At 32.6% G+C, this 18,708-nt stretch overlaps 2 protein-coding genes across 3 annotated transcripts; both read left to right on the top strand.

Annotated features, from left to right (window-relative positions):
• On the top strand, positions 4,265-9,594 carry LOC105178400 (probable protein phosphatase 2C 47). Its single transcript, XM_011101865.2, has 4 exons — positions 4,265-4,589; positions 5,493-5,681; positions 6,604-6,809; positions 8,780-9,594. The coding sequence occupies exons 1-4, from the start codon at positions 4,413-4,415 to the stop codon at positions 9,333-9,335; spliced, it is 1,128 nt and encodes a 375-aa protein (XP_011100167.2). The 5' UTR covers positions 4,265-4,412; the 3' UTR covers positions 9,336-9,594.
• Positions 11,376-16,076, top strand: LOC105178207 (cysteine-rich repeat secretory protein 60-like). 2 transcript variants are annotated; one of them, XR_002288362.1, is made up of 4 exons: positions 11,376-12,312; positions 12,854-12,970; positions 14,021-14,347; positions 15,957-16,076. XR_002288362.1 is itself a non-coding variant. In XM_020699178.1 (3 exons), exons 1-3 carry the CDS (start codon positions 11,571-11,573, stop codon positions 14,026-14,028), a joined length of 867 nt encoding a protein of 288 aa, XP_020554837.1. In that variant the 5' UTR covers positions 11,376-11,570; the 3' UTR covers positions 14,029-14,719. The 2 variants fall into 2 exon arrangements, 1 of the variants encoding a protein (XP_020554837.1); XM_020699178.1 differs by lacking the exon at positions 15,957-16,076 and having other exon boundaries at positions 14,021-14,719.

Here is an 18,708-nt window from a genome sequence, read left to right as displayed (position 1 = left end):
ATATTAATTTTAGTAAGTTTCAAAATCTGATGAAATTTAGTCCTTTGGTGGTCGAATTTTTGATCTTTGATTAAGAAAAATGATTTGGCATGCCAATTGGATATTTTTTGTGGAGTTTTTAATCCTACGTGGCTTTAGTTGGAAGACAACTTGAGAATTTTCAAGCTTATGTGGCAATTGAAATGAGGTGGAAATTAACAATTTTTCTATTATTTGCAACCCTTGTTTTTGCCCCTGTTGCTTGGATATCGCTACCGAGCCCTCCGATTCGATCGGAGTATCCTGGCCATTGGTCATGGTCTGAGGCTGGTGATTCTTCAACAGCTTTTGGAATGTCTCCTACAAAATAAATAAAAATATTAGTGTTATTCTAAAAAATCATACAAAATATTTTAAATAATTATGACTTACCGCCATCTCCGCTACTCTCGGGAAGCTCCAACCGCCGTCGGCCTTCTTTTTGTAGCATCTGGTGAATAACTCATTTGCTTCACAGGTCGATCGAGCTCTGCCTCCTATAAAAGAAAAGAACAATTAACAATATATTTATAAATTATTAATAAAAAGTATAATAAAAAAATAAAAATTAGATACCATCTTCCTTTTGTACATGTCGATAGAGGAAAATCCCCAGTAGATGGTAGATGCCGCCGTGGGTTTGGCCTTATTCTTGGCAGACTCATTCTTGAAGTCCGCACTGGCCCAGTATAGCTGCAGCTGGCGCTGGACCTCCTTGGCCAACCACACCGGTTTGTTTAGCTGACTCATGATGGCGATGGTGAATCGCTTCCAGATGAACTTGCTCGTCCACATATGGAAGATTCGCAATATGGATTCATCATCACACTCCCACCAATACGTCATCTATAATATCACAAAATAAAAAAAATATTAAGATATTAAAAAAATTCAACTATACGATAATATAAAAAAATTTAAAATCTTCAAACTTTCAAACCAGAATTGTTGGTGCTCTAGCACCACCAGTCGCAAACATTCCTAGAGGTGGGGATAATGCCCTTGCACCACCACATTGATGCGCTCGTAAAATTTGTAATCAGACTTGAAATAACATGTTGATAAGTTACTTTGCAAATAAAATAATGCAAAAGAATAGAATAAAAACAAATACCTGTATTAGCGAGGCTGATATATTGCCGTGCTGGGGGGAGTGCTGGTGGTAGTATAGCCCACGGACGATTTGCTGCTTGGGCGGCAGGGCAGTAGATAGCCTCATCGGTGGCCGATGCAGTAGAGGACAGGCCAGCCTTATTTGGACCGAGTGCGACAACTGAGGGGCCAGTCGTGTCAAGTGGTGGGGGTGGTCGGAACACTGCTTCCACAACTTGGGAAGCATTACCCGTCGGTGGTGGAATCGGCGGGCCAAGGCCCTTGTCCACGTTCTAGAGGAGGTAGACCACCATTAGACATGATTTATAAAATTATAATAAATACTAGTTATTTAATTTTTATAATTAATGTAATTATTTAAAAAATTTTAATTTATCATAAAGTGTGTGTTCTGAATATATATATATCCTCGTTTACATGGTATTGGTGACATTAGCTTATTGTAAAAAAAAAAAAGGTGGTAAATTTTATTTTGGTACCTAACTTTTGTTATTAATATCATTTTGGTACCTTGAGTCATTACAAACAACTCAATTGGTATCTGAATTTCCCCATTAATATTACTTTGGTACCCAAATATTTTTTATTTAGTTTCTAATTTTTTAAGTAACAATTATTTATCCCTAGATTTTAAAATGAAAATTTATAAATATACTTAAGAAAAATTTGCAAAAAGAAATAAGTATTATATTTTATCTTTTTCTTAGTCATTCTACTTTTATTCTTCTTATTTGCACTACAAAGAAATTATTTTATTGGGGTGGGATTTTTGGGTAGATCATAATTGATCGAAAAATCCGACTTTGGGATGGATTTATAACATATTTTACTACTTTTCGATAGAAAAACTTATACAAATGAATTCTACACTAATTTCATCAACAATTAACCAATAATTAGACATACAATTAATGTGCCAGGTTAGATGCGTACTCATCAAAAAATTTAAAACCATGAATCCAATCACATATCCTTCTCTTCTGGTCCTTCGTCGAGATATATACGGCTTTGGGCATCACATTCGATCTCCATTCATCCATCTAAAGTTCCAACCAATTACATATGATCTTCAGGTCATTCAGTTCATTCAAGTCCTTCATTTTACCCTTTATGTCCATACACGTAGTGTAATAAAGTGTGTGTTCCGAATGTAAATATATATACTTCTTGGTTTACATGGCATTGGCAACATTAGCTTATCGTGAAAAAAAAAAGGATGGTAAATATTATTTTTGTACCTAAGTTTTGTTATTAATATCATTTTGGTACCTTGAGTACTCATTACAAACAACGCAATTGGTATATGAATTTCACCATTAATATCATTTTGATATCCAAATATTTTTTATATAGTTTCTAATTTTTTAAGTAACAATTATTTTACTAGATTTTGAGCTGAAAATTTATAAATATACTGAAGAGAAATTTGCAAAAATAAATAATCATTTTATTTTATCTTTATCTTAGTCATTCTTCTTTTATTCTTCCTATTTCACTACAAAAAAACTTATTTTATTGGGATGAATTTTTCGGACGATTGTAATTGATAAAAAAATCCATCGAAATTTGGGATGAATTTGTAACATATTTTACTACTTTCTGATGGAATTACTTTGACAAATGGAGACACCATCGGAAAAAGAAACCATTATCCCAAATTCCATCAGGAATGAGGACTGATATTTTTTAAGTAACTGCAGGAGGAAATTTTTTATGGGAGGAAGTCGAAAATTTCGAAGGAATTGGTGATGACTTGACAATTTTTTACGATCTTAAAGTTTTGAAGGGAGTGAATTGGCACGAGAATGCAACAAAAAACATGAAAAGTAAAACGAAAATTAGAGCATAAAAAATGGATCAAGGGAGTGTACCCTTGATGTTTCCGAGCATTCAGTGCAAATAATAAACATACAAACATATCATGCATCTTCAACTATGGAAGAAGAACGAACGGTGCGTTATAGAACTTTGATCTTTGTCGTTTTTCTTGGAATCGGAGACAAGCTTTGTTCCTCCTTCAAATCCATACTTCCTTTTAACAAGAGTTCAAGTATAGAACTTCTCGAATATCATCCATACCACACCGAAAGAAGTTTCAATCTTCTTGCTAGAAAAGACTAGACGTAGGAAGAAAGAATCAAGCAATAACGCTATCAATTGGTGTATCTTATTCACACTTGTTATTTACTTGATCCTTCTATTTTAGAAAAAATAAAAAAAAATAGACATATATGAACAACATTTAAAATTACCATTTTAAAGGGTCTACGAAGGAATAGATGTTGATATTAAGAGCACTTACATGTATGAAATTAAGAATGTTAAAATATTTTAGAATATTTTATATAAATATGGAAGTCTTTGGATGCAAGGTTTTAGATTAATATAAAAGTTAAAAGAGAAGTTTCTAAAAGTTTTATATACAAATCTAGCTAGGAGGTTTTTTAGTATTTCAAAATATTTTTGAAAGCTTCTGGTTACACTATTAAAATTAATCTTCACCGTCCATTTAAAGAGTCAAATGTATAAGTATTTAGAGTTCATTTTTAATAATTAATCAAGTTTGTATATCAAATATTTTCATCAAAATTTTCTTATTAAAATCTTTTACTTGTTTACACATCATGTAAGAAAGGAGAAAGAATAAATTAAAAACTATGCATCACGCACAACACTTGTTTATTTTACTAGTCTTTCTAAATTTTTCGATGGTCTTAATAAAATATATTGAATCAAATTACATTATTATTTTTTATTAACGTTGTATAATTTTGTAAACTAATAAACTCCAACCTAATATTTTTGCACAATCACGAGTAGTATATTAAATACAGATATATAGTTATAGATGTAAAACAATTTCAAGTGCAATTTCCTTCCCTAGAGCTAGTTTTCGCAACTCTTGTACCAAACATGGAAACCCTGTGACGACGTATACGTATAGAAAACTGACACTCCCTACAAAGGTGCCCACGAAAGCTGAAAGCCATTGATTCCCCTCTACGCCACCACACACACACGACCCTCCCTTTCCTACTACCATTCTTCGCCTCTTCTTTTTCCACCCGCTCTAACTGTCACATTTTCTTCTCATCAGCTTCTCTCCTAGTGCATGTCTTGCGAATGAGATTGTTCAAAGATTAAAATTCTTTGCATTTAGCGACTCTAATTGTTTCTTCACGAATGGAAAAAAATTGGGTCTTGAGCTCAAAACAAAAAGAATACTTGGGTTAGGAAAAAAACCAGTTTGGAATAGTCGATCAGGGGTAGAGAAGGATCAAATGGCCCCAGGCGCTGATGCGATGCCCTGTCAAGGTAAACTAGGTAATGGCTTGGGCAAAGAAAATGGAAAGAAAAGTGACGAGGAATGTAACGATTTCGGACAAGCAAAAGTAGCACGACCGCCGTTGATGCGGCATTGCATCAGTCATGCAACTTTGGCTGATCCCTTTGCTTTGGTAAGTAAATCAAGACTTCTCGGCAGAGGCAACTCTCTGTCGACCCAAACCAGCCATTAATGACGTTAACAGAGAGACGTGATTTGGGATGTCATTATGTTTGTGTTTCATATTAAGTATTCTTATTGATTGGATTTTGCGACCTGCATTCTTGGAAATGATGGGATTTTTAGTTGCATTTTACCCTCGCATGAAATTAAGCATTATTAGGCAAAAAACTGTCTCGAGTATGTTAAGAAAAAAACAACAATGCGACTCTTGAAATTTTTATTAGGACAAAAAACACACTTTTGGCCACATCAAGGAGTCAAGTTGTTTTTTGGTTTAACGTTCAAAGGATTGCATTACCTTTTATTTTTTTGAGAACGGAGTTTCTCGTTTATAACTGGTTTTTTCTAGGAAAAATGCAATTTTAGTCCTATAATTTGTAGGTGATATTTTTGGTCATATACGAATTGATTTTGTAATTTAATCTCGTGACTTTAAATATTTGCAATTTAAGTTCTTTCTCGGCCAGAATCCTCAATTTAATTGAACTAAGTTCAAGTCACATGCAATGTTTTCGGCCAAATTGGTATGAAAAGGATTAGAATTACAAAATTTTTAAAGTTAAGGACTAAATTATAAAAATCAATTCACGTAGGACTAAAAATGCTAATCAACTTAGTAATAGGACTAAAATTGCATTTTTTCCTTTTTTTGCAAGAGGCTTTGCATTTAATTAATTGTTAACTTCATAGTTTGATGATATTGCATGCATAATAGCATGATTAGAAATTGATTTAATTATTTTCAAGTCATTTTGATATTTTATCATAATGAGAGTTTGTTCAAGCCTTTTTTGACTTTATCAATTAAACTGGGAGTTCGTTTCGGCTCATTTTGTGCTATCTGAATGTCTAGGAATGTCCTGTTGTAAATGGTGTAAAGTCATTAGGCAAGGATTCTGGATTTATACCTATGTTTCGTTCCGGAAGCTGCTCTGAGATGGGTCCGAAGCCATACATGGAGGATGAGTACATTTGTGTGGATAATCTTTCTGACCACCTTGGTACACTTAATGCTTTCCCCTCTGCTGGAGCATTTTATGGGGTGTGTAATTTGTTCTCAACTCTGGAGAAATTACATTTTTCGTCTTATAATTTAGGTGTTTATGAGATCGTCTGAAATAATCTTATAATTTTAAAAAATTCTCACTTCGATTCTCCTATCAATTTTCATTAGAAAACTGACTTAAAGAACCACGTGCAAGTCGCATACTCTTTCTCCTTTATTCTGAAAAGATAAGAGCCGTGTGACTTGCACGTGTCTTTTCAGTCATTTTTCTAATAAAAGTTGGCAAAATGACTGAAATTGATACTTTTTGCAAGTTATGGGGACTACTTTTGAAAATTTCATAAGCAATTGGATTGGAAATGAAATAGGCCTAAATTAATAGACAAGAATTTGCAATTCCCCCTCTCAACTTGTACTTTTGATTCTTTTAATGGTTTAGCTAAAGGAAAATAACATTTTTCATAGCCTTTCCATACTTTTTATCCCATTGTTTACTGGATTTTCACTTTTGATCCCACAACTTAAAAAAAATAATAGTTTTTGATCCATGATACTTTTTCGTTAGATTTTTAACAGAAAAGGCTACGTGACCGTTAAATGCATGGAACAAAAGTACTACTTTCTAAAAGTTATGGGACAAAAAGTGAGAATCTCGTAATATATGGTACCAAAAATGTAAAGGCTCAAACAACCACATGCTATTTTTCATTAAGATATATAACGGAAACGTATCATGGGACCAAAAATACTACTTTTTAAAAGTTACGAAATTAAAAGTGAGAATCCCATAATAAATGAAATCAAAAGTGAAAAGACCCTATATTACAACATCAAAAGTGCTGTTTTCCAGTTTAGCTAATTATGAACTTACTCAAAAAAGCAAGAACATATTGCCCGAGTAAGCAATGTATCATTTACTTGGTAAATTACTTCATTCAGTGGTTTGACTTACTCTCAGGTATTTGATGGTCATGGGGGTAGAGACGCTGCCTCTTTCACGAGGAAGAACATTCTTAACTTTATTACTGAGGATTTCCATTTTCCAGGCGGGGTTAAAAGAGCACTAAAGAATGCTTTTGTGAAAGCCGATCATGCACTGGCAGATGCCAAAAATCTTGATCATTCATCTGGCACTACTGCCCTCACTGCTCTCATTTTGGGAAGGTAAGAAACTTTACTTGTAATCATTTTACCAAAAATTCTTCCTCCGATCAGATTTGGTCAAATCAAACTAATTACAAAAGAAATATATTACATTTGCTATATGATTGGTTATTTTTACTTAACTGTAAACCAATCATATTTAATTGTATTGCACTTGCCATATAATTAGTTCATTATGCGTTCTGTGATATAACTTATTTTATAAATTAGGTTTATTATACTTACAACTTCTCCTAAAGTTAGTATAATTAACTATGCTTTGCTTTTTCAACTCTTGGAAAATAATATTTTCGATTTGTCCGAAAAACTTCTCCTTCTATATGTATTATAGGTTAAAGGTGGTTTTACCGCTGATAATATTGATAGATGTGGTTTCGTATTGATGCAACGTACCAGGGACGTTGCTTATAATAAAAATTACTCGTAAAATGCTTATATTACTTTTAGAAAATTAGTAAAGCTATAGAAAATTATAACTAGTTCAATAAATATCGAGTTGAATATTAAAGATTTTTAGTACATAAAATATTAAAAAAGTAAAATAAAATATTTACGATCTCTTAAAGGATCTCTTCATATTTGGATAATTCTAAATTGAGAGGATTTCGAATCCTTGAACTCTAAATATGAACTATGCTTTATTAAATAATGATGAATTTTAAATTTTTATAGTATAAAGTTGTTTGAAATTTTTTTTTCAAGTTATTCTCTCAAATTCAAATCCATCAATCCAAATATAGCCCCAGGAAACAATTACGAGCAATCTTGTGTTTGTTGGAAAGTTCAACAGAATGGTGAACTGACTAAAATACCATTATGGACTAAAAATTAGAATTTTATTTTTATTTTTTTATTGACTAAGTGGATAATTTATTTATAATTTTTTAAATTTTTTCATCCATTCCGGCCGATTGTTTTACAAATTTTTATTTCTTTTAAAAAAAATACAACAAGGGCATAGTTGACAATTTCATATCTTCATCCGAGAATTACATAATTTTATCAAATATTATGGGAGTATTTATAATTTTTCGAACACGAGATAGTATTCGTAATTATACAAACTTTTAAGAGAGGTTGCTATAATTTACCCAAAAAAAAAAAAAACAAAACTAATTTATCACTTAATATAATTTACCCAAATGGTATAGAAAACATTACAGTAAGACCAAAAAAAAATGTGTATACAGTTTCAAATGTAACCGGATATTGGATAATATCCGATTTTGTTAATAATTTCACAATATCGATGATAATTAATTAATATTAGGGGTTATGAATGATTAATAACAACAAATATTATAGTTCGATTTTTTTTGATTGGTCATTCTTCCGAATGATATTATTAATTATCGATCAATACTTTGAACTACGGTCTGTAAATCCAAATGAAAGTGATGAATTCTCATTTCATGATTTAAATATAAAAACTATAAATCTAATCCACCAATAAATATATTAAACGACCATTTTGTCTCTGAATTTATTGGTAAGTTATATATATTGAGTGGGGATCCATTTGTTATATGTTGAAGGAGAGCATTTATCAAGTAACAAGTATATACACTGTGATATTGTAAATGAGTAAATTATTTTTTATAATTTTAAAAAAATAGCAATTTTATCTCCCTATCTTTTTTTAAAAATACAACAATTTACCCTCTTGTGTTTTTTAAGATGAAACAATTTTACCTCCTTAGACAGGAGGTACTTTGTTACTTTTATTTTTTTTCCATACGGGGTAATTTGTTCATTTGCAATTTCATGAGGAGTTGCTTGCATTTTTCCTGAATATATAATATCAACACCTCGTTTGAGTTTAGATATAATTATAGCGAAGGTTTTTATAGTTAAATCTAACCTCAAGTTAAGTATATTAGTGTCATTATTTACCCATATTATTTTGTTCCCTTACCTGTTTACAATACATTCAACTTCGACTTTAGTACACATCCATTCATCTTTTACAGGACTATGATAATCGCTAATGCTGGGGATTCTCGGGCTGTGCTTGGGAAGAGAGGAAGAGCAATAGAGTTGTCTAAAGATCACAAGCCCAATTGTACATCTGAAAGACTTAGAATAGAGAAGTTGGGGGGTGTGATCTATGACGGCTACCTCAATGGCCAACTCTCTGTGGCACGGGCTCTCGGGGACTGGCACATGAAGGGTCCTAAAGGTTCAACATGCCCCTTAAGCTCAGAACCTGAGCTAGAGGAGATGGTTCTAACAGAAGAAGACGAGTTCCTAATAATTGGATGTGATGGGCTGTGGGATGTGATGAGTAGCCAATACGCTGTAACAATTGTAAGGAAGGAGCTTATGATGCATAATGATCCTGACAAGTGTTCGAGAGTGCTTGTCAGGGAAGCTCTCAAGCGCAACACATGTGACAATCTAACGGTTCTGGTTGTCTGTTTCTCATCAGATCCTCCGCCACGTATTGAAATTCCAAAATCACATAAGCGGAGGAGCATATCAGCTGAAGGGTTAGACCTTTTAAAGGGTGTCTTGAGTAATGTTTGAAATAGGATAGAATTCTTACAAACTTGGCGAACTCGTTCTGTGGGTCCCATAAGTTAGGTATTAATGGGCCAGAAATGCAGTTTTTCCAACTTGGTAGGTAGTTTTGTAGAATTTTCTTGGCCCAACAACGACAAATAGTGAGAAGATTATGTGCACCTGAGCTGATATGGTCGATATTAGTTTAGCCCTTAAGTAGTTGGGATTAGAATTTTTTTAGTTGTTACCACTCTTAGAATGTGATTTTAATAAGAATTGCAATATTATGTATTCTTTCCTTTCCCTTTTCTTTGATTTTTAAAAATATTTTAAGTCCAAAACAAATAACTCCTCTTTTTGTTTTACATAATGTTGGGATGAGTGATTGTGTGATGTGGACAGAAGTCGATGTAAGATGTGTGACTGTCGGCTCCAACTCAGAAGAGGAGCTTGATCTATTTGGACTCGAACTGAGGCGAGAAAAAATTGTGAGGGGAGTATGGCTAAACCTCCTCTCAAATGGTCATCTCATGCCTTCATCTATATATATATATATATATATATTGTATGCAAACATAGATTCTGGAACTGTATTATAACTATTATGTGGTTGATTTAGTTTGAGTGAGTTCAACTTGAACTAGAATTTCTTTATTTATATTATGTATGTATTGAAGTTTGTTTACACTTTTCAACCACTTTTTGTTTCACTTAATGAGTGAGCATATATATATATATATATATGGGGATATATGGGGGCGGGGGAGGGGGGCATTAAGTGTAATGCTATAACTAGTCATTTCATACTTTATTTCTGTAATTTGTTAGAATTCTACAAGAAAAATTTGATTTTTGGTACCATAACTTAGCCCTCGTACGCTTTTGATCCGAAATGATTATGAAGTTTTTACTTTAAGGATAATATCTTTCAATTTTTGATAGATTTGTCATGTCATTAAATAATTGATAGAAACAACCACATAATGCTCCAATTTGTGCAGTTATTTGAGATCCGTTGATATTTGACGCCAACTTTGAAAGGTATCTGGTGTTCCCTATCTCCAATTGGCATTATCAAAATAATATGCTTGGCCAAATTAGAATTATAGCTTAGGATAACACAAACAGGCGCATAATCCAATCGCATACATTGCTTAGTTACTCTATACTGATAAGGTGGCTTTCTCACCCCACTTGCTACAGTACAAAGACCCTCATCCATCTAGAATTTAAAGTGGAAGATGCTTTAGCTTAACCCATATAGGCACTTGCCATAGAACTCACTACCATCAAGAACCACATTGAAGTCCACAATCAATGCTCATAATTCCTCAAGGGATACCTCAGCTAACCTCTCAATAACTATCCACAGTTCTTCCCTTGCACCTTGCTCATTTTCATCATAGACAACTGATACTAAACATGTGGAGTGCAATTTTGGCTTTGCACCCTACAACAAAAATTATGAGGATGGATCTCCAAAATCAACCACCACCTCTGTGTTGTCCTAATCAACCCAAATTCTCGTGCCCAAGCCATCACAAACCACTATTAGTTTTTCATCATACCTTGTTGAATTCGAGAGCGGAAAATGAAACCATATAAAGCATAGGAGAATTCTCTAAATCATCCCCTAATGCACATTTATTTATTTACTTGGAATCTTTTGCTTTTTGCAGGTAAATAAACAAAGGACAAAATAGATGGGCAAATTTGCTTTTTGACAGCCATTTGCCTTTTCATTTTCATCAAGCATGCATGGTGGACATCAACTTGGTTTCCTATCTTTTTTTGTCTGAAAAATTACATGGATTTCTGTCCCAAAAGGAAATTTATAGCAAGAAAAAGCAAGAAAGCTGTGTGGGTACGTAGGAGCATGAAGTTCCAAGAAAAAGTTAGCAGGGAGAAGGGAAATAGAGGCTATTAAGATTCCTAATGTGAAGAAATGGCTAACACTTTTCACAAAGGTGTACATGATCAGGAGTACCCTTTTCACATGCAATCCTCACTATAACTCTTTGAACATTTTCCACCAAGCTCTACATGTTCACTAGTATATTATTAAACCGCTTTAGTGGCTGTACCCTGATCCATGTGCAATTTCCTTTCCAGTAAAGATTTGCATGTCATGCCTTTATTTTAAAAACACAATTGCCTCCTTAAGTACTCGTCCTGAATGCAGCCCATTTCATACCCTTTGCCACTCACACTCACGTACAGATTACACTCTTCATTGCCAAATTCCACAGTCCCCCAAACATGGAAAACCCTGCATTTTGCCATCATCGTCTTCCAATCCTGACATTTTCCCTTCTACTCTTCTGCACTTGTTTCTTCAAACCTGCACAGTCCTCTCTTGATACTTTCCTCTATGGCGGCTGCTCACAGATAAAATATACTCCCGGCTCCCAGTATGAAACAAACCTTAATTCTCTCCTCAGCTCTCTAGTCAATTCAGCCACTTACTCCGCCTACAACAAGTTCACAATCATGGGGTCCAGCCGGCAAGACGTAGTGTACGGGCTTTACCAATGCCGGGCGGACTTAGCCATGCCGGATTGCGCCACCTGCGTGGCCCGAGCAGTGACCCATCTCGGCCCTTTGTGCTCCCAGACATGCGGCGGCGCCGTACAGCTCGAGGGGTGCTTCGTGAAGTACGACAATGCTTCGTTTATCGGGGTGGAGGACAAGACTGTTGTAATGAAGAAATGCGGGCCGTCGAATGGGTATAATGAGGATGAAATGAGCCGTCGTGATGCGGTGTTGTCCGGGTTAAATGGGGCGGGTGGTCCATATCGGGTTGGCGGCTCGGAGGATGTTCAGGGGGTGGCGCAGTGCATAGGGGATTTGAGTATGGGACAGTGTCAGGATTGCTTGACGGAGGCGATACGGCGGTTGAAGGCGGAGTGCGGCGGCGCTGCGTTTGGTGACATGTTTTTAGCTAAGTGTTACGCGAGGTACTCCACCAGTGGTGCCCAGTTTTATGCTGGGCCAAACCATGGTAAGGAAATCCTTCAATCACCCACAATTTCTCCATACCATAAACTGAAATTCTTGCTTATACTTTTTTGTTTTTTAATTTCAACAGATATTCTTATAAATAATTATAGCCTAAAATTATGACAAATCAATGTTATTTTTTAGAGTCAACATAAAATAATACGGAAAATCTAATTGATCACAGGCGATTACTTTTTGCTATTACATTTGCAATGGCCTCTAGAAACTCTTGATTAATTAATATTCTTTAATTTTTTATTACTTTAATCATGATAATTAACACTAGCAAATAATAATAATTAAAAAAATATAATAAAATTTAATTAATCACTACCCCGCAATTATTATTAGCCGTTACTTTTACAAGTGAGATCAATACATTAGTCACTACTAAAAATTATTATAGATATAACTATGATAAAAAAAAATTAAATTTTTGTATTAATCTGTCTGACTATTACATATCGTATTGATCTATCATATTTTTTTTTTTAAATTATGATGATTTATAATATAGAAACTAATTGGATGTTGTGGTACAGATTCTCCTCATCATGGGGAGTCCGAGAAGACATTTGCTATAATTATTGGATTATTAGCGGGTGTTGCATTGCTAATCATCTTCCTCACTTTTGTGAGGAGGATTTTCGGGGGAAACGGTGAGATATCATCTACCATACTTCACTTCTTTTATACCTTTCCATGTTTGTTCTCAATTAATACGCTTTTTTTTTTTAATATTTGAGATATATACACGTATATATATGTGTAATAAAAAAATAATTAATATTATCTGTAATTATATATTTAGTAACGAGAATTTTTTTTTATCACAATAATAAGATTCGTAATTTTAATAGTAACTATTATTTCTTAAAAATTGTTATTAGCGAAAATTAGTGATAAAAATATGTGTATGAAATTGTCACTCAACGATAATTACATATATATAGTGATGATAATTGTTATCATTGATATTGGAAGAAAATATAATTTGAGTCATGTAATTCAGGGGGAGTGTTACTTTTTGTCCTGCACGAATTGATTTTTATATTTAATCTTGTAATTTTGGAATTTTGAAATGTTAGTCATTTTTTAGCAATTGGTAAGGAAATTGCATGTGACTTATATATATGACTTAATTGAATTGTAATTATAGTCCTGTAACTTAAGGGTTGACATTTTTTTGGCCTGCACGAATTGATTTACAGGACATGTGCTAGTCACATGCAATTTTTCGATCAAATTGGCTGGAGAAAGAAATAAAATTGTCAAAATTTTAAAATTAATGGACTTAATTGTAAAACTTAATTCGTACAGGATCTAGAATTTTACTCGCTCTAAACTATAGGATTAAAAAATTGTAATTTTTTCCTAATATTTCGTTGCTAAGTTGTCAACAAAAATGTGTTAATAATTGACAAATTTAAAATTATGAAGTAATATTTTGTAATTAATATTATATTTTACTGAAGTGTGTATGTTAAGCACAAACAATTCCAATTTTTTATGAGAATTTACAGTCATAATGATGTCACCTATTCAATATTAGGACTACAGTATTTATACATGTTTGGTTTTTCCTTTTTCCATTTCAATTTTTGAAAAATTTTAGCGGAAAATGAAACCATATAAAGCATAGGAGAATTCTCTAAATCATCACCTAATGCACATTTATTTATTTACTTGGAATCTTTTGCTTTTTGCAGGTAAATAAACATAGGACAAAATAGATGGGCAAATTTGCTTTTTGACAGCCCATTTGCCTTTTCATTTTCATCAAGCATGCATGGTGGACATCAACTTGGTTTCCTATCTTTTTTTGTCTGAAAATTTACATGGATTTCTGTCCCAAAAGGAAATTTATAGCAAGAAAAAGCCAGAAAGCTGTGGGTAGGAGCATGAAGTTCCAAGAAAAAGTTAGCAGGGAGAAGGGAAATAGAGGTTACTAAGATTCCTAATGTGAAGAAATGGCTAACGGTGGGGTTTTGCACGTTTCCTTCATTTTCAGAAAGAAGAGGATAATAGTCATTTGGGTAAGCCATGATCCACATTTATCTCTTGTTGGGTACTTTTGAATGCTTATCTCTAAATTGAGGGACATCCTTCATTAGCATATACTCCTAGTCGCTAGGAAGTCTTAGCCTCCAAAGAGTCCAGGGCGAGGACCTCCCTCGAACCATGTTCTCCATATTGACGAAGAGGTACACTTGGCGAACCAAGTGTATGTTACGTGGGGGACATTTGAGCATGGGGCTTGGCAAATTATCTCCTTTTGGGCTAAATTTGTGGCTATTTTGAGCTCCTGCTCCCTTCGCAGGTCGTGTGGTTGAAGGGGGAGGCGCTAGGCTTTTTTATTTTTGATTAGGTTGAATTTCTTTGGACCATATGTATCAAATATAATATAACCAACAACTCATATATGTTTCTAAAAGAAATTGACAAATATATATGCTTAACCAAAAGAAAATATATTTAAAAAATAAAAAAATATATTTGATCATATTTAAAATATATATATATATATATATATTCAAACAACCGATATGTAACTACTTATTTTTATGTAAAAGAATAAATAGTATTAATGACTTTCTTACCAAATTAATAGAAATTTTTCATGAAATCTTTTTTTTTTTTGTATTTATTGTACTCATTCATTACTTAAATTTTATTATGTAAAAATATAATAAAATTCAAACTATTTAACTCACTGATTATATTTTATTTTATTATAACTAAAAGATAAATTTTTTAATTAAACTTAAAATAAAAAATATTAAAAAAAATAAATTCTTTGAACTAAAATATTGTCCAAAAATTTAATTTTAGATGGTATATATGCGTTATATTTAATTAGTTTAAAGGGATAAATATTACATGAAAATAATACAGGGACAAAGTGTATTTTACCAAATTAAAAATTCACCCCCTTAATAATTTGAGGAAAGTGACAAATTGAGCCTTACACATAAGTTAAACATCCAAATATGACTTGATGCATGTAACTTGACATTTTTAGATCAGATACATATAAAGATCTTTTATTTTTTTTTTCAATTTTCATTGTAGGTATCCTTATTCTATATTATAAATGAGGCTAATCACGTTCAGGACCAAAGCAAAAAAGTTAAATTCCTCCTTATATATATGACTCTAAGATTTTAAATCATTACTCATCGATTAGAATTAATATTAACAATATTTTCGACATCGGATCGGATCACGTCCAATCAAACCTTAATCAATCACATGGAAAGTGCAATATACTTTCTGTATGATTGGTGTACCGTTCTGAAAAGTGACCAATTACATGACAAATATATTACACTTGCTTTATGATTGATTTGGTTCGATCAAATTTGATCAAAACGAGAATTTTCCTAAAACAATATTCTTTTTCCTAGCAGTCCCATCAATTCATTTAAAGAGATAATGTTCTTATTTTAAAAAATAGAGTTTTGATTTGTGATATTTAAAATTATGGGAGTTATAGATTAATACGAAAACAGTAGGGTTACAAAACAATAGAGATTTCATGACGGTGAGAGAATCCCTCCTGCATGGTTAGAAATGGAACAACATGAGTCAGAAAAGGTTTGCAATATTGAAAAGGGCCTAATTGCTACTTTTACTTTTTGACAGAGGCGTCGGAATCAGCGCAAGCTATAATGTAAGAGTAAGACACATCACGGGCTCTATAAATCGTTATAGTTTGATAGTCAAACCTTGAATGTTGTCATATTTATGATGTTTGTTTAATTCTTCTGAGGTATTTTGTAAGGTTAAATGTACGTTTTAATTTGTTATTAATTTTTATTTTATAGGATTTTAATTTTTAATAATAGTATATCGGTTATAGATATCGTAGTTGATGTACATGGCGAATGCGCATTAATTGGTATGTGATGGAAGTTTAGAAAGAAAGACATGTAAAAGACAAGAATACCCTATAGGGTTTCAAATGTCCAAATAAGACAAAAGTTATGCATTTCCAACTGCTATCCGAAATGATCTAATGACCCGAATTCACCATCGTTGATTATTCAACACTCGAACTGGGGAGATTTCAATATGTGGATCTTTACAAGCATGAACATTTGGTATTATAAATACTCTGGAGCTACTTGGGGACAAGGTAAGCCATTTTTGAGAACATATTTGTTGCTTTTCCCTCATTATTGCACCGAAACTTGAAAGAATTGGTATGACCCGAAAACACGACGGAAGCGTAAATAAAAGAAACTTAAAATCAATTTCGAAAGGGTGTTATCTTTGAATTTTGTGGTGCTTGGTGTTTTCAAATGCATCATAATAGCAAATAGAAGATGCTTAAATACTTAGTTCAAAATTGTATGAGAATTTTAGATTTCTCTAGTAAGAGGGGTGATTTTGTGTATTGTGTATTGTGTAGTTATAAGTAATTTCCAAAACTACCTACACACAAATGCACAAAATGTGCTCAATCCAACCATGTTAGTATAATATGTGCACCACTACCATCATGGTCAGCAACCTCATTGCTCACGCGAAGAGTTTCGACTCCTCCTCAACTTGCTTTAACCCTTTGGGCATAGACTTTAAGTGGTGGACCTATTTTGATTTATTTTTTATTTAATCAAATTAAATCAAGTCCAACTAATATCAAATGAATTTCAAACTAACTCAATTAATTTAAAACTTTATTGAAATCCACACATTTATTAATTGATCCAGTCAATCAATTAAATTAAATTAAATAAATTAATCTAAATAACTTAGAGGTGCTAATCCAAAATTATCCAATTAATTGATTTTTGGGTCATCGCTCCAGTGGACTCTCATAATAAATGACCCAATCATTTATATTCTCTTTAAATTATTTTAATTATTGTAATCCAAATAAATTAATTTATTTATTCTAGAATCAATTTTAAATTAATTCTATCGATCACATAGGGATTTGTGTGCGACTCTTTAGATTCATACTTATCTAAACTTGGGTTTGTGTCCAACACAATTAATAATTAAATTAATTTAAATCAATTATTTTCAAGTAACAATTAACCGAAAACACTCTTCACTGTCGGTGGTCGTTTAGCAATAGTCCATGACACTAGAGACTAGGTGAATGTTAGTATGAACATTTAGGTTAATTAGAGTATGGAATTGGGTGTCGGTTTTCATCTTATACTAGACAATTATGCTTAATACTTGAGATGCATTTACATTATTGGTCGATATAGAAAATCATTTTCTATTCAATCAATCGCTAAGGCCATAGACTTAAAGAGTCTAAATCATCTCAAAGTCTTTAGCTTCAGTGGTGGATCGATGAGGGATGGGTTTCCTAAATTGGATCGATAGAGTAAACACATCTTGAGTATGAAACATAGTTGCCTAGTCAAGAATAGGAATCAGTGCCTAATTGCATGACCTAGACTAAGGCTGGGAGACTGTCGACAAAAGGACCGTTCTGTATGAAATTCAACCTCGAAATGTTCACGTGAACATTCACCTAATTTCTAGTGCCGTGGACCATTGCTGGAAGGCCACATATGATAACGGGCATTTCTAGTTATGTGATAGTAAAAAACAATAAAGTAAATTAGATTAAGCTAATTTTATTAGTCACAAGTCCAAGTACTCTAGCCGAGAATAAACCTAAATCAATGTGGAAGTGATGTAATTAATTTTAGAAGAAATAAATTAATTTAATCCAATTCATGGAGAAAAATATAATTGGATCATTTCTTTGGGATAATTCATTTAATAAATGTCACACGAATTCAATTAATTGAATTAATTAAATTTGGATTAACCTTTTAAATTAATTGAATTTATTTAATAAAGAGGCTTGGGATAATTAATTTGTTAGACTAATTAATTAGTAGATGAACTTGTGTAATAATGAATTTGATCATTAATTAGTGGAGATGGACAATGGACCAATTACTTAATCATTTGGGTTTGATTAATAAATTAGATTTATTAATTGAGTATATTTGAGCTTGTATATATTTAATTAGATTAAATAATTATATGGATTTTTATTGGGTATTTATTTAATTGAATTAAATAATTTATCCAATAAGTTAATTATTAAGCTTGAATTAATTATATATGCTGCAAGGAAGGCGCTCTTCGGCACGAAGATGACATAAGGGTCATTTATACAAGAGCACGGGTTAAGATGCTATCAATTGTAGAGAAGCTCAAAGACCTCGAGGCTGATCTTGAAAATGAAACGTACATCGATGTGATGTACAACCTCTTCCACATTCTTTTGTCCCGTCCATTGTCAATAATAGCATGAATGGACTTGAAAAAGATTTTTATGAGTTGATAAATATATTGATTCAATATGAAGCAATGATTAAAAAATATGCATCATTGATACTAATGAGAGAGGCGTCAA

Source organism: Sesamum indicum, linkage group LG15, assembly GCF_000512975.1.
Source record: "Sesamum indicum cultivar Zhongzhi No. 13 linkage group LG15, S_indicum_v1.0, whole genome shotgun sequence".
Lineage (NCBI taxonomy): Eukaryota > Viridiplantae > Streptophyta > Magnoliopsida > Lamiales > Pedaliaceae > Sesamum > Sesamum indicum.
Note: the sequence above shows the minus strand (reverse complement) of the source record. Positions and strands in the feature narration are given on the sequence as shown.

Excerpts from the sequence above, each read along its gene's own strand:
- LOC105178400 (XM_011101865.2), top strand. The coding sequence starts at position 4,413 with ATGGCCCCAGGCGCTGATGCGATGCCCTGTCAAGGTAAACTAGGTAAT. Across the intron at positions 4,590-5,492 it reads TGGCTGATCCCTTTGCTTTG|GAATGTCCTGTTGTAAATGG; the intron begins GTAAGTAAATCA and ends CTGAATGTCTAG. Across the intron at positions 6,810-8,779 it reads ACTGCTCTCATTTTGGGAAG|GACTATGATAATCGCTAATG; the intron begins GTAAGAAACTTT and ends CATCTTTTACAG.
- LOC105178207 (XM_020699178.1), top strand. The coding sequence starts at position 11,571 with ATGGAAAACCCTGCATTTTGCCATCATCGTCTTCCAATCCTGACATTT. Across the intron at positions 12,313-12,853 it reads TTATGCTGGGCCAAACCATG|ATTCTCCTCATCATGGGGAG; the intron begins GTAAGGAAATCC and ends GTTGTGGTACAG.